The 13263-nt window shown below is 43.0% G+C and overlaps 1 protein-coding gene across 1 annotated transcript in view; it reads right to left on the reverse strand.

Moving 5' to 3' along the window:
* Window positions 1-3834: 3834 nt before the first annotated feature.
* Window positions 3835-13263, reverse strand: part of BMPR1B (bone morphogenetic protein receptor type 1B) — a 177610-nt gene continuing 168181 nt past the window's right edge. The window contains exons 9-11 of the mRNA XM_069485493.1: window positions 9464-9639; window positions 5434-5564; window positions 3835-3960 (exon numbers count right to left, since the gene is read on the reverse strand). Coding sequence (XP_069341594.1) covers window positions 3835-3960; window positions 5434-5564; window positions 9464-9639 — 433 coding nt within the window. The remainder of the gene's footprint in view (window positions 3961-5433; window positions 5565-9463; window positions 9640-13263) is intronic.

The raw sequence follows: 13263 nt of genomic DNA on the forward strand, positions 1-13263 counted from the left end.
TCGCTCCTGTGACAATGTGAAACTTTCAAAGACAAAAAAAAAAAAAAAAAAAAAACAGGCACAACCATAAAATAACAGTCATGTTTTTTTCCAAGGGGAGAATGAAACCATTTTATTTAGGGGAATGTTAAAACAAAGCCATATACAATTTGTAACAAATACAATTGTTTGTTCCCTAGTCCTGAATAGTTACAGTATATACAAATTCCGTAAGGCACTGGTTCCCCGAAAGAACACAAATGAGTCTTCTTTTGATACAGACAACAAAACCCCTATATATTGCCAACTTTTCTCCAAAAAATACAGCATTGTGGGTTTTTTTTTTTCCCCGTTTTGTTTTACAAGAAGAATCGTAACTGCTAAATGAAAACACTTCTGGTGCCATTTCTTTCATTTCCACGGCTACGTGACTGAGTTTTCTTAGGAGATATAACTACTAAACATGTTCAGGTTCACAAATCTATACTTCTCTCAGTGCCTTTCCACCCATAAACAAACAAAACCAGAACAGACCAACAACATAAGACTCCTAAGATGCGTGGCTCTAGGAACATGGATTTCGGTCATTGTCAAGTACTTGCTCGCTCTACGTGATTACACGCCAATGGAAATCTGTCAAAGAATTCCTCGTAAATAAAATCTCAGCCTGTTTTCTAAGGAGCTTTCTGTTTGGGGAATTCAAAAATTGTCACTAGTGACTTTTGAGCAGTGCTTTCCAGGAGGTCAAAGGCCTGTCTCGTCATACGTAACGTTCATAGCGCTTTGCTTGAAATTTACCAGTCTACACACTTTTATAAATAAATATTATGTTTCATTTAGTACTTTATCGTCCATAATATTTTACTCTCTAATCCACATAATGGAGTTGACCCAGACTCCAAACCGAACATAATATTTATATATACATTTATATTTATATAATATATACACACATAAACTATAAACCTGAACATCTCAGCATACAAAACTTATCTAACAACTAATAACTTAGGATTCCTTTGCAGGGGAGGGGTTAGAAAACATAGTCAAAGTCTTAGTCTTTGAAATAGTCCCAAAAGTAAGCTATCAACTACATTTCCAGGTTCTCATTTCTTTGAGTAAAAGACAAAACATAAAAATCAAACAAAATTCACCTCTGAGCTTCTAGAAATTTTAAAATGATAAGGGGTTATTGGGAAATTACTAGGTAGTCTTTAAGAACAATTTAGTATTATCTAAGTAAAGTGGATTTTGGTAAAATATAGAGAAAAAATCTATTCCTAGTTAAATTCTTGTCTCACTGAGAAACTATAATAGCTAAATGGGTCTTATTAAGTATCGCAGAAATACTTTTAAAATATTCATGGCGAATAAGTCAGGTCAGGGATTAGAAAGCAAGCTACTGCTTTTTTTCCAAAGCAACCAAATAATACAGAAGAAATTTGAATACTATTTTAATTTCCTCTCATTCTTCATTGGAACCAACATCTCCTTAGAAATCTACTTTACTTTTCAATCGTCACCTCCGCATCAAATATTCTGATTCGAAGTTCAAGTATTTACCAAAAAGAAAACACAATTTTAGCTAAGAGGTAAACCCAACCTCACTTAAATTTAGGAAAAACTCAAGAAACACAAACGTGTCTCCATTTAACTGGCATAACTGTTTACTTATGTGTTTGCAGAGGATCTGTTCATAGGCACTGAAGTTTCTCTCCAAGGCTCAGATGATTAAAGTTCTAACCACGTATTACTTCTACGCTATCACAAACAATAGAGTTTGACACAAGAGACAGGAACATTGACATTGCTACTGAGGTTATTTTAACATCAATAAAAGCAGCATTCCCATTACAATTATATTTAGAACCAACTGTCTTACTCTTGAAGAAAAAAACAAAAAGGTTTCAAATTCCAGGATTAAGAACTTCTTCCTTATGGCTTATGTGTCTAGGAAGCATTGGGGAGTAAATGCAAAATAGAGAATGCTGTGTGTCTCCTTAATAATTCTCCCGAACTGTAAGCACAGCTCACACGCACTCATTGCTTTGGGATGTCTTCTGGATGAACAAGGCACCAGCTGCAAGCCTACTCCAGAAGTGAGGAAAGTATTTTCCCATTTTTCAGGCAGCTGTCAAATTTTCAAACATCCTCCATCCTTCAGTCACCCAGTGGTGAAAATGTGCTATAAAACACTGCCCCCTGGAGTATTTTGGAAAGAATGTCTTTTTTTTTTTTTTTTTAGGTCATGGGGAAAGAACTTCCAAATTGTTAACTAACCACGGTAGAATTTTCGAAGCAGCAAAAGAAAACCACAATAAGGAAATGTACACGAATCACAGTGAGAGGCAAGCGTGAGATTTTAAACTTCAATGTATGTCTATTGCTGAGGAATTCCAGCCCTGCCACTGATTTTATCCGTGTTGTTCCAAAGTTAAAACCCTGTAAAACTAAGTGGGTAAAGAGATGTTTTGCACAAGTGCTACAGAAAAGAAAAATTAATAAATAAAACAGTGAACTGAACATCATGAGAATAAAACGAGTCGGCATTCATTCGGTGAGAATTAATCACTGAACATGTACATCCTCTACCCCTATGTATTTTGGAATAATAAACACCCCAGCCACAATAGTTTGTGGCCTCCACTAACTCTCCTCTGCTCTCCCCTATGTAGGTTACATTTATCTATTTTTAAAATAAAGTTTAGTTTAATTAACTTGACGGATGCTTCCTCTCTATCTTTTACCTCTGACACACACAAAAAAAAGAGTAACAAAAAGAAACTATCCTTATCTATGTAAAACAAGGTATATGTACTTTTTTCCCTTGTGCTTCTGAGATTGGCTCCTTTGCATACATAAGAAACAAACCTCTTCCCCTCCCCTTCCGCTCTCCTGTGCTTGTCCACACGTTCCTCTTAGAACGTGAGAGCAAATTTTCTCTATTTTAAAGCACTTTGTAGTCAACGCAACTCGTGGCAATTTTACTGAAGATTGATCCTTCGATTTGAGAGGTCAAAAGCATGCACAGGTCAATTCTCTGCACATGAAAACATCTTTGTGTCTAATGAAAAGGAAGGAATTTTGCCATAAAAAGAAACGTCTAACGTCATCAGAAACACGAAGTGGTTTCTGAGGAACACCCATCGACACTTCGATGAGAGTCACATAAAACCTTCATTTGTTCCATGTTGTCTGAAGCTGCAAAAGGCCACCCGCAGGAGCTCCAAAATGTGGTCCCAGACAGGTGGCATTGTGCCCAGGTGCATTCACATTGCTGGGCTGGCCAGAGTGGTCTGAGGAAGCCGAGGCGTGGGGTGGGGCTGGGGGGCGGTGTCACTAATGAGTTCCAGTCCAACTTCACAGACTGACTTTTGGTTTGCAGAGTGCAACCATGTTTTTACCAAATGGAAAAACACGTATTTCAATTGACCTTCCAGCAGAGCTTCTGGAAGAACTTTTGTGGTTATTATTTAAACTACAATAGTATAAACTTTAAAACCTCCACATTATTTGTTTTATTTTGGCAAAATTAAAGCATCTTTAAAAAAAAAAAAAAAAAAAAAAAGGCAATCCCAAAATACAGGGCTTTCTTAGAAAGCAACATGCACCCTCATCTTGAACAAGTTACCCAAGCGGTTTCTCGCTCCTACGGACAGACACGCATCAGTCTGTGCCTCTGGGAGCGTCTCGGTCTCCGTCCAGGTCGCTCCCTGAGAGGCGAGGGCTGAACCCACTGGGAAGCAGGACCATGTTCAAGGTCAAGGCCTGTACCGCGGATGCTCCTTTCGCTCTGCCCACGCACGGAAGAGTATCTCCTGGCGGTGTGCGGAGACGCGCGCTGGTTCTCTCCCATCAGAGCTTAATGTCCTGCGACTCTGACATCTTGGCCAGTGTCTTCTTCACGCGCAGGGCCGTGAGCCTGGACGCGGGGCTGTGGGCCCAGCACTCCGTCATGAGCTTCCCCATCTGCCTGAGACACTGCGGGTGAGCAAGGGACAGACAGTTGGAGCAACGTCAGAGACACGTAGCATCTTGCACTCAACACGATTTGGCTTTTTAATTTTGGATTCACGGACTTGGAATATCATTTTTTCAAGGTACCCTTAAAACGATGTGGAAATACAAACTGCGTTAAATTTTTTTCATGCAAAATTGGATATCACTAAAGACAGATTGTTACGTCCTCCTCGTCATAGGAGCAAGCAGCTGATCACAGAAGGGTGGCTTTGAAGTCAGTATTAAGCAAATACAAAAATACCCAGGGATTCTGTACTCCACTCCACACTCTGATTGTTTACAACACTTGATAACGTTAAATCTTTGATCTAATTCCATACGACTTGAACAAACATGATCATTCCTAAATCACAGCTGTCTGCTACCATTATAGCATCGCACGGTACCATTTTGGATTAATGCCATATGTACAATATCACTAACACTTTCTGTGTTCTCCCGTGGTGTGTCAATTATTGGTCTTCCTATTGCAAAGCACAGTTTCACTTCGTTAGAAATCCTCAGTGAAGGGACTCCAAGTTACACCGATGCCCAGAACCGCTTTCAAAATACTAAAAAGCTTTCTGCACAGCTTGCTGGAAAAACCTATGTATTATTTAGCATTTCAGTAACTAGACACAAAACCCATGAACCAAAGGTTACTTTTAAATGAATTTTGTACCAAAGAAATAGTTTATCAATAGTATTCTTCCATTTCTTTGTAGTGGCTTTGGTACATGTTTGATAAGAGCCTTTTTTTTTTCCCCCTAGGGGTGCTTCAAACTCATCTAGAATGTTCCAGCCTGCCAGAGAACTCCAGGACCTGGGGAGTTTGAGGGCTGGGAGGGTGGAAGGGGGGACGTGGAGCGGGAGGAGGTGGAGTCCGGAAAGGGAAGTCCTGACCACTCGTTCCCGCCTTTCCAGACGCCTTTCCAGACCTGCGTGTGTTTCACCTCCAGGTCCCAAGAGCCGAGCTGACGGGGCATCTGCTCAGACCACGTCTCACTGTCCTTGTTAACAAAGGACACAGGCGTCTCCACTAGGTCCCTTCCGTGTCCCTTCTGTGCACGGAAAACTCACTTCAGACGCTTAACTTTTGCTCCCGTCAAAACGGGGGACTGCTCTGCGTGGGGTTTGTCACGGAGACAGATCACGATGCTTTAAAAACACCCACAGAGAACTGAGAACCTTTATGAAAATGTCGAGACGTCATAGATCAATGACATAATGTTAATCTGTGTCACAGGCTAAATATTGACCCATCCGATATAGTCTGAAAGTGGCAAAATAGAATCGGAAAAAAGGAAACATCTAATACACTGATCTTCATCTAAATTACTGCAATGAGGAACCATCAGCACAATGAATTCCTATCATGAAGATCCAGAATTTCGGCAACAGGAGAAAAGTCTGGATAGCAGGTAGTCACAGCCGTACGGTTACGTCCAGCCTTACCTCATCGCTGCTCCACCGGTTGGGGAACGAGGGACGTAACTTCTTGATGCTCACGATCTCCCGCATGTCCTCGTACGAGGGGTCGCTGGGCACCAGGTCATGATAGGGAAGCTGATACTCTTCCATGATCCCTAAAAGTATGTTTTTCTTCTTATTATTATTAATTAATAATTTGTTAATTATTATTAATTCTTATTATTTTCCGTGAAGTAAAAATAAAAGTCTCACCAACAAACTGTTCTCAAAGGAAAGTGCTATCGATCTTACAGACAGGTTCAGGAAACAGAAAAAATAACTCTTGAAGAAAATGGACCCCCCGAAGCACTTAATCTAATTTAGAAAAAGATAAACACAAAGCTCCAAGGAAAATAGTATCATAGTATCACAGGCCTTTTTTTTCTCATTTCCAAAAGCTAAGTAAAACGAGCATCTCAAATTTATTCCCCATTTTTATAGAGGCCAAATTAATAAACCAATCTATATTAAATTTCAATGCAAATTTGGAAGATATATTCTGAACTCATAGTGAATAATATGTGACTGTTTCTATTACTGTGGCATGAGATTAGGAATATCATAATAAAATCTGGAAACTGGAACAAAATGTCAGATTTACATTGTTTCTGCTTAATCATAAGAATTAGGTCTGGGTGTGGTGGCTCACACCTATAATCTCCTAGCACTTTGGGAGGCCGAGGCAGGAAGATTGCTTAAGGCCAGGAATTTGAGAGCAGCCTGAGCAAGAGTGAGACCCCCTGTGTCTCTGCAAAAAATATAAAAAATTAGCCAGGCTTAATGGTAGTGCATGCCTGTAGTCACAGCTACTCTGAAGACCGAGGCAGGAGGATCGTTTGAGCCCAGGAATTTGCAGTTGCAGTGAGCTATGATGATGCCACTGCACTCTAGCCCTGGTGACAGAGCGAGACTCTGTCTCCAAAAAAAAAAAAAAAAAGTGTTTTCACACATTAAAAATCTGGAAGCTTATATATACCCCAACACATGAATCATAATTTCTTTTACATTCAATGATTGTTTGATGTTTATTTTCTCCTTTAAATCTTCTGTATTTATCCAAATTTTTGACAAGGAAGACATTACTATTAGAAAAACCACATATTGTTGAAACCAGGGTTAAGAAATACAGACCTATGCCATCTTCATGAAAATGGCACTTGCCACACTAAATTCTATTTCATCTTTCCTAGGACCTCGTTTCTACCTTTTTCCTCTTGTCCTTTAACAACGCAGCTACTGTGTTTCTTTCGAACCTTCTCTGATAAAACTCCGCGGGCACTGACAAGCAGCCTGCCCTCAGAGGACGCCGCTCTGAACAATCGTTGGGGAGCACCCGTACTCCCCACCCTAAATCGCCACTTACAGACGTGTCACTGCTTTTCACCTGCACAAGGCGACACCATCGGGGTGGCAGATTACACACTACGTCGTTAAATCCACTGGGCTTTGCTCTGGCAACACCCGGGGTCCGTGTTATGTGTTTCTGTGCAAACTCAGACCCATATGACCCATTCCACCTCCCCCTGCTGTGACCACAGAGTTTAATTATATGTATTATCTACGTGAATGTTTCCTCCCGTTGTGTTTTCTGTCTACGAGATCATAAAATCACAGGGCTCACAAAGGAGAGACACACGGCTTCGTCTCAGTTCTTCCTCCCTGCTTAATTCTCAAGTCCTGGAAACACCTTGAGCACCAGGACCGTCTCTATTGAGTCCATCTTGTATTTTCCTCTGTGCTGACGCTGTCACTGTTACCCAGATGCACCGGCACGGGGGCAGGTGCACGGGCTACGACAGTCGCAGGCAGAGCCAGTCGCGTATCATTATGAATTGGTCAGATTCTGGCTTTGAACTTTACTCCTTTCTCCTTATCATGCAATCAAGTTTTCAAAACATCCCGTGTTAGCTGGCATTTAATTCTGTGTTTGCAACCTCAGAACTTTCTATCTCCCTTTTCCTTCCAAAGAGGGAAAGATCTAGACCTGGATGAATCTCCTTCACCCAAAAGTGCCTCCACTAGGAAGACCAGCCCCCCAAAATGGCGAACATCTTCACAGAGGAAAGTGCTAGAGAACAGAATTTTGTGTGCTTTGCTTCCTTGGAAAAAGAAAGGAGATCATGTGCGGAGAGCCTGTTACGTAACAAGCATGGAGGTGGGTATTTTATAAAATTCATCTTACTAAATTCTCACGAACACGTTTATGAGACAGCGTCATTCTCCACACTATTCAGATGAGGAAACTGGTCCCAGTGGCCTTTGTAACTCACCCAGGGCCAGTCAGGGGGTGGACTGGGACCCCAGCATCTCTGAGGGACAAGGGGACGCTTCGGCACCTCTAGAGTCCCCATGTGCAAAGTCAGCCCCAGCAAAGCAATTACTACTCTGCTGTTGACAGAAAGCTATCTTATCTTTAAGCTGAAAGTCATTTCTCCTGCATTAGACCCACAGGCCTTCTAATACGGGCTACTTGTAGCCCTATGTACTTTAAATGTTCAGAAAAACATAATTAGAAAAGTAATCTTATACCCTATTATACCTTCAACTTCTTTAGACCTATCTTAATTAAGTGAAAGCACATTATTCAAAAATCTACTCTTTATGAAGCACGAAATCAAGGCACAGACAATTCATTTACATTGTGGTTTCTTCTTCATACTTATGATGGGAGAGTCACCCACTCTCTGGTTACAGAACATTTTCTGCATTTCCTTTCCTTTTGCACAAGAGAGTTGTCTCACTTCAGAGTAACATGTTCTAGCTCAAATTGCTTATAATAGGCCGAGAATTCCCCAGGTGATTAGAAGGCGTGTATCACCCAACATGATCTTTCTACCCAAGTGTGAGCGCTTGGTGATTAATCGTGTCTTCTTTATATTTAAACATGACTCTAAATATGCTATGGCTTTACCGACCAAAATGAAAATTATTAGTAATAGTAGCTGACATGTATTGAGTGTTATTTATGTGCTGGGTAATTCTGATTCTCTTTACGTTCATTAAAACCACACAACTATCTGTGGCATGTACAATAATCTGCTTCATTCTTAGGAGGAGAACACTGACACAGAGGTCAGCAACTTCACTGCGGTGTCACAGATAATAAGTAGCAGGAACAAGAACGAACATTGTACTAGTTAAGCTGCACTTTCAGAATGTGGGACAAGCTCCTGCTCTCAGGAAGATGAGTTCAAACTGGCCGATACGAGAAACAACAGCAGCATCACGTTTTTTAAATTAGCACAACTATATGCAGAGTAAGATATCAGCGTACTTTATACAGAAAAACTTAAGACACAGCTCCTTACCCAAAAGGTATTAGAATTTACTGGAAGATGGATTATGCTGTAATCGAAATAGTCCATACAATAATATTTCTGAATGTTTAAAGATGCCTTCTTATTTATTGTAACCAGTCTTACTAGGGAATCCTTATGTTTCTAGAAGAATTATCACGAACAGTAACAATATGGTGATGCTTTAATTTCCTTTGGATAAAAAGGTATGTTTTCCAATTGCTTTTGAGGAAGTTTTATAGAAGTAAAGAGATAGGGGAGTCACATTTATGTCCTACAGACATCTCGACAGAGGATTGCCACCTCTGCAGAGGAATGCCACCTCTCCAGCAGGGCACTTGAGTTGGGGTGAGCACAGCAGGTAGGTGAGACGAAGCTGGAAGAGGCAGAAAACTGATGGAGCAGCTGCCGGAGAAAAAGCCCAAGAGTGAAATGAGACAACACACAGGACAGAAGAGGGTGATCGTTGAAAAGGCCGGGGAATCTGGCAGTGTGTCCAGAAGAGACTGATCAGCAGTAGGTGGAGAAGAGAGGCAGTCAGATTATTCTATGGTGTCAAATATCCTTTCTTGGGAGGACTGTAACTGCATCAGCAGAAATAAAGGGGAAAAATAAAAGAAAACCTGATTCTGTAGACAATATGATAACTTTGATTTTGATCAAAGAGGAAGGATTCGTAGTAGCTCCAATGGACTTTCAAAGATGTCACTGTTTCTTACCTCCTGACACACATCTCCTGGCGACCTCCCAGAGGATGAGTCCGAAGCTGTACATGTCGGCCATGATGTAGGACTGAAAGTGATTTCTGTTCAAGCTCTCGTCCAGCACTTCCGGGGGCATGTAGCGTTTGGTGCCAACTCGGGTGTTGGGGGGTATGTCGACTTCATTTGTATCACTACGGACAAAGTCAAGCAAAGCACTGTTAGCAGTGAAGAGGACCAACAAGGGACAAATCAAGGTGATTCTTAAACAAAGGTTTAGTGTAAGGTAGAAAAGGAAAACCTTTCAGGAAGGAAAAAAAAAAAAACATTTCCTTGAAATATATTTCTTTCCAAAAGCTATATTCAATGTTCATAGGTAAAAACCCAATGAAGGGCAGTTGGGCGTGGTGGCGCATGCCTCTAATCCCAGCTACTTGGGAGGCTGAGGCAGGAGGATCGCTGGAGCCCAGGAGTTTGAGGCCAGCCTGGGCAAGCTGGCAAGATCCTGTCTCTTAAAAAAAAATATTAAACAAACAAACAAAAAAAAAACAATGAAGATGAGATTCAATCAGAATGAGGCTGTAACATGTAAAACTGCATTACTACTAGATGAAATTTAAATTCTAAACAATTGCTAAATATCTATTAAAATGTCTAAAAAATACCTTCCTTCTCTTCATATTTTTATGGTTTTGCTCTTAAAATGGGCACGCACGCGTGCCAGTTCGGTTTGTTTGAGCAGCATGTTTTAAGCCAGGCGTTGTGAAGCTTTCAGATCTCCAAACAAGCAGAAAAGGGGGTTGGGGGAAAGAGGGGACCAACAAAGACATGCAAGAGTTTTTCTTCGACAGGGAAGGACACATCACAAAGCTATCCACTGTCACCACTGTTGCATGAACAAAAATGGCATTTAGCTTTTTTTTTTTTTTTTTAGAAAAAAAGGAGGAAAGGAATAATGGAATATAATATCTTTAGCTTTTTGAAAATTTCAAACATGGCCCATTTGCTGTGACTTCCTGTAGCCTGGGAGGAAATTAATGACGAGGCGACAGCGACCTGCAGACTGGCACGTGGGAGCCACCGCCGAGGTGCGGTGAGCTGGGCCAGAGTGCCGAGCTCATAAAGTGATTAAATGAGATAAAACATGTAAAATCCCTGCCAGCACAGTACTGGGCACATGTGAGACACTTAGTAAGTACTGTATCTCATCAGAGAGTAAAGGAACTAAGAAAAGCAACAAATCCCGGGTTTGACAACAGAAAAGGCACAGAAGCTCATTATGAAACTGAAGTTTGTGGAAAATCTCGGCTAAATCTTCCTATCTCCTGATTCCCAAAAAAAGTTGCTTTTTTTTTTTTTTTTCCATTACACTCCACTGACTCTCGAGCATTTGTGTGTTATTTCTTCTCAACGTGGAAGATAGATTTGTAATCTCAAATGCCACATTAATCACACTGTGGCATAGATAATCAATGCTAAACTTACCCAAACTCTAGTCGTTTTTGAAAAAAAGGCTCTGGGTTTGAGCTTTTTGCCTCAATCTCCTCGAAAACATAAAACATGTTGTGTCATTTGGGAAAATTTCAAGAGTGGAAGATATCTCTCTGTATATCTCAAAATGGTTTACATTTACTAAAACATAAAGCTTCATTTTAGAACCTTTTAAAGTGTACTTCAACCTAAAACCCTTAGTCTTTTTCAACAGACATGTCATCGGTATAGTCCTTGGGTCCCTCATGGCTTTCTAGCAACAACCAGCCTGTTTTCCTAAATAAAAGTTAAAGTATTGGAAAAAAAAAATGTTAAATTTCTTTAGAAATGGAAAAAAGTAAACAGCTGGTATTCCTTAGCATCTGCAAACCTAGGTCCTAATGTTCTGTGCTCTTTTCTAAAACTGGGAAAACAGGTTAACATGTTAATTCTCAGTGCTTACTAGAATGATATAACAGAAGAATGTCGTTTTGTTTGTACATCTCAACAGTGAATGGCAAGGGAGGAAAGCACGCTGAGAAGAGGCTGAATGGTAAACAGGACAAATACCAGATTTAAAACATGCTGCAAAAGCTCTGCCCCAGCCATGGGGTCATCTCTCTCCTACTCTATCTGCTGACAGCTGGCACGTGAGCATGCAGTAGGCATGCCATTAATGTGTTGCCTAATTCATAATCTTTAATCATTAGAGGAAGACAGTGGCTGCTTCAGGCGAGGAATCCTGGGTTCTGTGCAGAGCAGACAGACATGAGGGTTTGCAGAAGAAGGCTACGGGCCTACACTACATTCCAAAACGTGCATTAGGAAAGGAAAGCGGGAATGGTATTAGGCCCCACTGGAGTGCATTCAGAAAGGCCAAAAATATACTCTGGCCACAGATGATAAAGATTTCAGACAATTCCACTACATTCTTACTCCTAGCTCCTTTATTTGGCTTTGGGAGGTCAGTTAGGCACACTGGAATGTGCGCTGTGGAGACATCTATCAGGGAGTTGAAAGGCCATTGTTACCTAATGACAGCACCAAGATTTGCAACGGCTGGACTGAACGCTCTTTCCCTCCAACACCGCAGAAACGTACAGGCAAGGATTGGGAATGTCCATCAAACGCCAGAAACCAGTTCCTTACAGAGGCCACACACGCTCAGCACCAGCACCTCTCCTCCCCTTCCTCTCCCACCAGAGGTGATTTTCCTAGTAGTATCTGGCTTCCAATTTAAGATTATAAACTCCTTTAAGCCCCGAATATGTGTCATAGTCATTTGGTTATGTCCCTAAAGAGGAGAGCCCCGATCCAGTTCCACTCACAGTGTGTCGTGCACGTGGTAGGCAAAGAATAGACTTTCAATGAAAGCAGGAAAAGGCCAGTTTATGGTAAACTCTCTTACGGACAATTTAAAGAGAAATTTAAAAGCCTCTGTTACATATAGGCCATAAAAATGAGAGTTTACCGATATCTAGAAGGATATACAGAATTTTGTTAAGCAACTTAATTTTGTAAAAGAGCACTGGGGAGGGGAGGGGAGGGGAGTGGTCGGGTGGGGAGGAGGGGGAGGGGAGGGGAGTGGTCGGGTGGGGAGGGGAGGGGAGGGGAGTGGTCGGGTGGGGAGGAGGGGGGAGGGGAGGGGAGGGGAGTGGTCGGGTGGGGAGGGGAGGGGAGGGGAGTGGTCGGGTGGGGAGGAGGGGGGAGGGGAGGGGAGGGGAGTGGTCGGGTGGGGAGGAGGGGGGAGGGGAGGGGAGGGGAGTGGTCGGGTGGGGAGGGGAGGGGAGGGGAGTGGTCGGGTGGGGAGGAGGGGGGAGGGGAGGGGAGGGGAGTGGTCGGGTGGGGAGGAGGGGGAGGGGAGGGGAGTGGTCGGGTGGGGAGGAGGGGGGAGGGGAGGAGGGGGGAGGGGAGGGGAGGGGAGTGGTCGGGTGGGGAGGAGGGGGAGGGGAGGGGAGGGGAGTGGTCGGGTGGGGAGGAGGGGGGAGGGGAGGAGGGGGGAGGGGAGGGGAGGGGAGTGGTCGGGTGGGGAGGAGGGGGAGGGGAGGGGAGGGGAGTGGTCGGGTGGGGAGGAGGGGGGAGGGGAGGGGAGTGGTCGGGTGGGGAGGAGGGGGGAGGGGAGGGGAGGGGAGTGGTCGGGTGGGGAGGAGGGGGGAGGGGAGGGGAGGGGAGTGGTCGGGTGGGGAGGAGGGGGGGGGAGGGGAGGGGAGGGGAGTGGTCGGGTGGGGAGGAGGGGGGAGGGGAGGGGACCGGACCCACTGCTTGATTTAGCCAAGGGCACATTCCCCACTGTCCCATAAACTGGAGTAAGAGTTTCATGAAAGCCACGGGCGGAGCCCACATGGCCA

This window comes from Eulemur rufifrons, chromosome 13 (genome assembly GCF_041146395.1).
Source record: "Eulemur rufifrons isolate Redbay chromosome 13, OSU_ERuf_1, whole genome shotgun sequence".
Taxonomy (NCBI): Eukaryota; Metazoa; Chordata; class Mammalia; order Primates; family Lemuridae; genus Eulemur; species Eulemur rufifrons.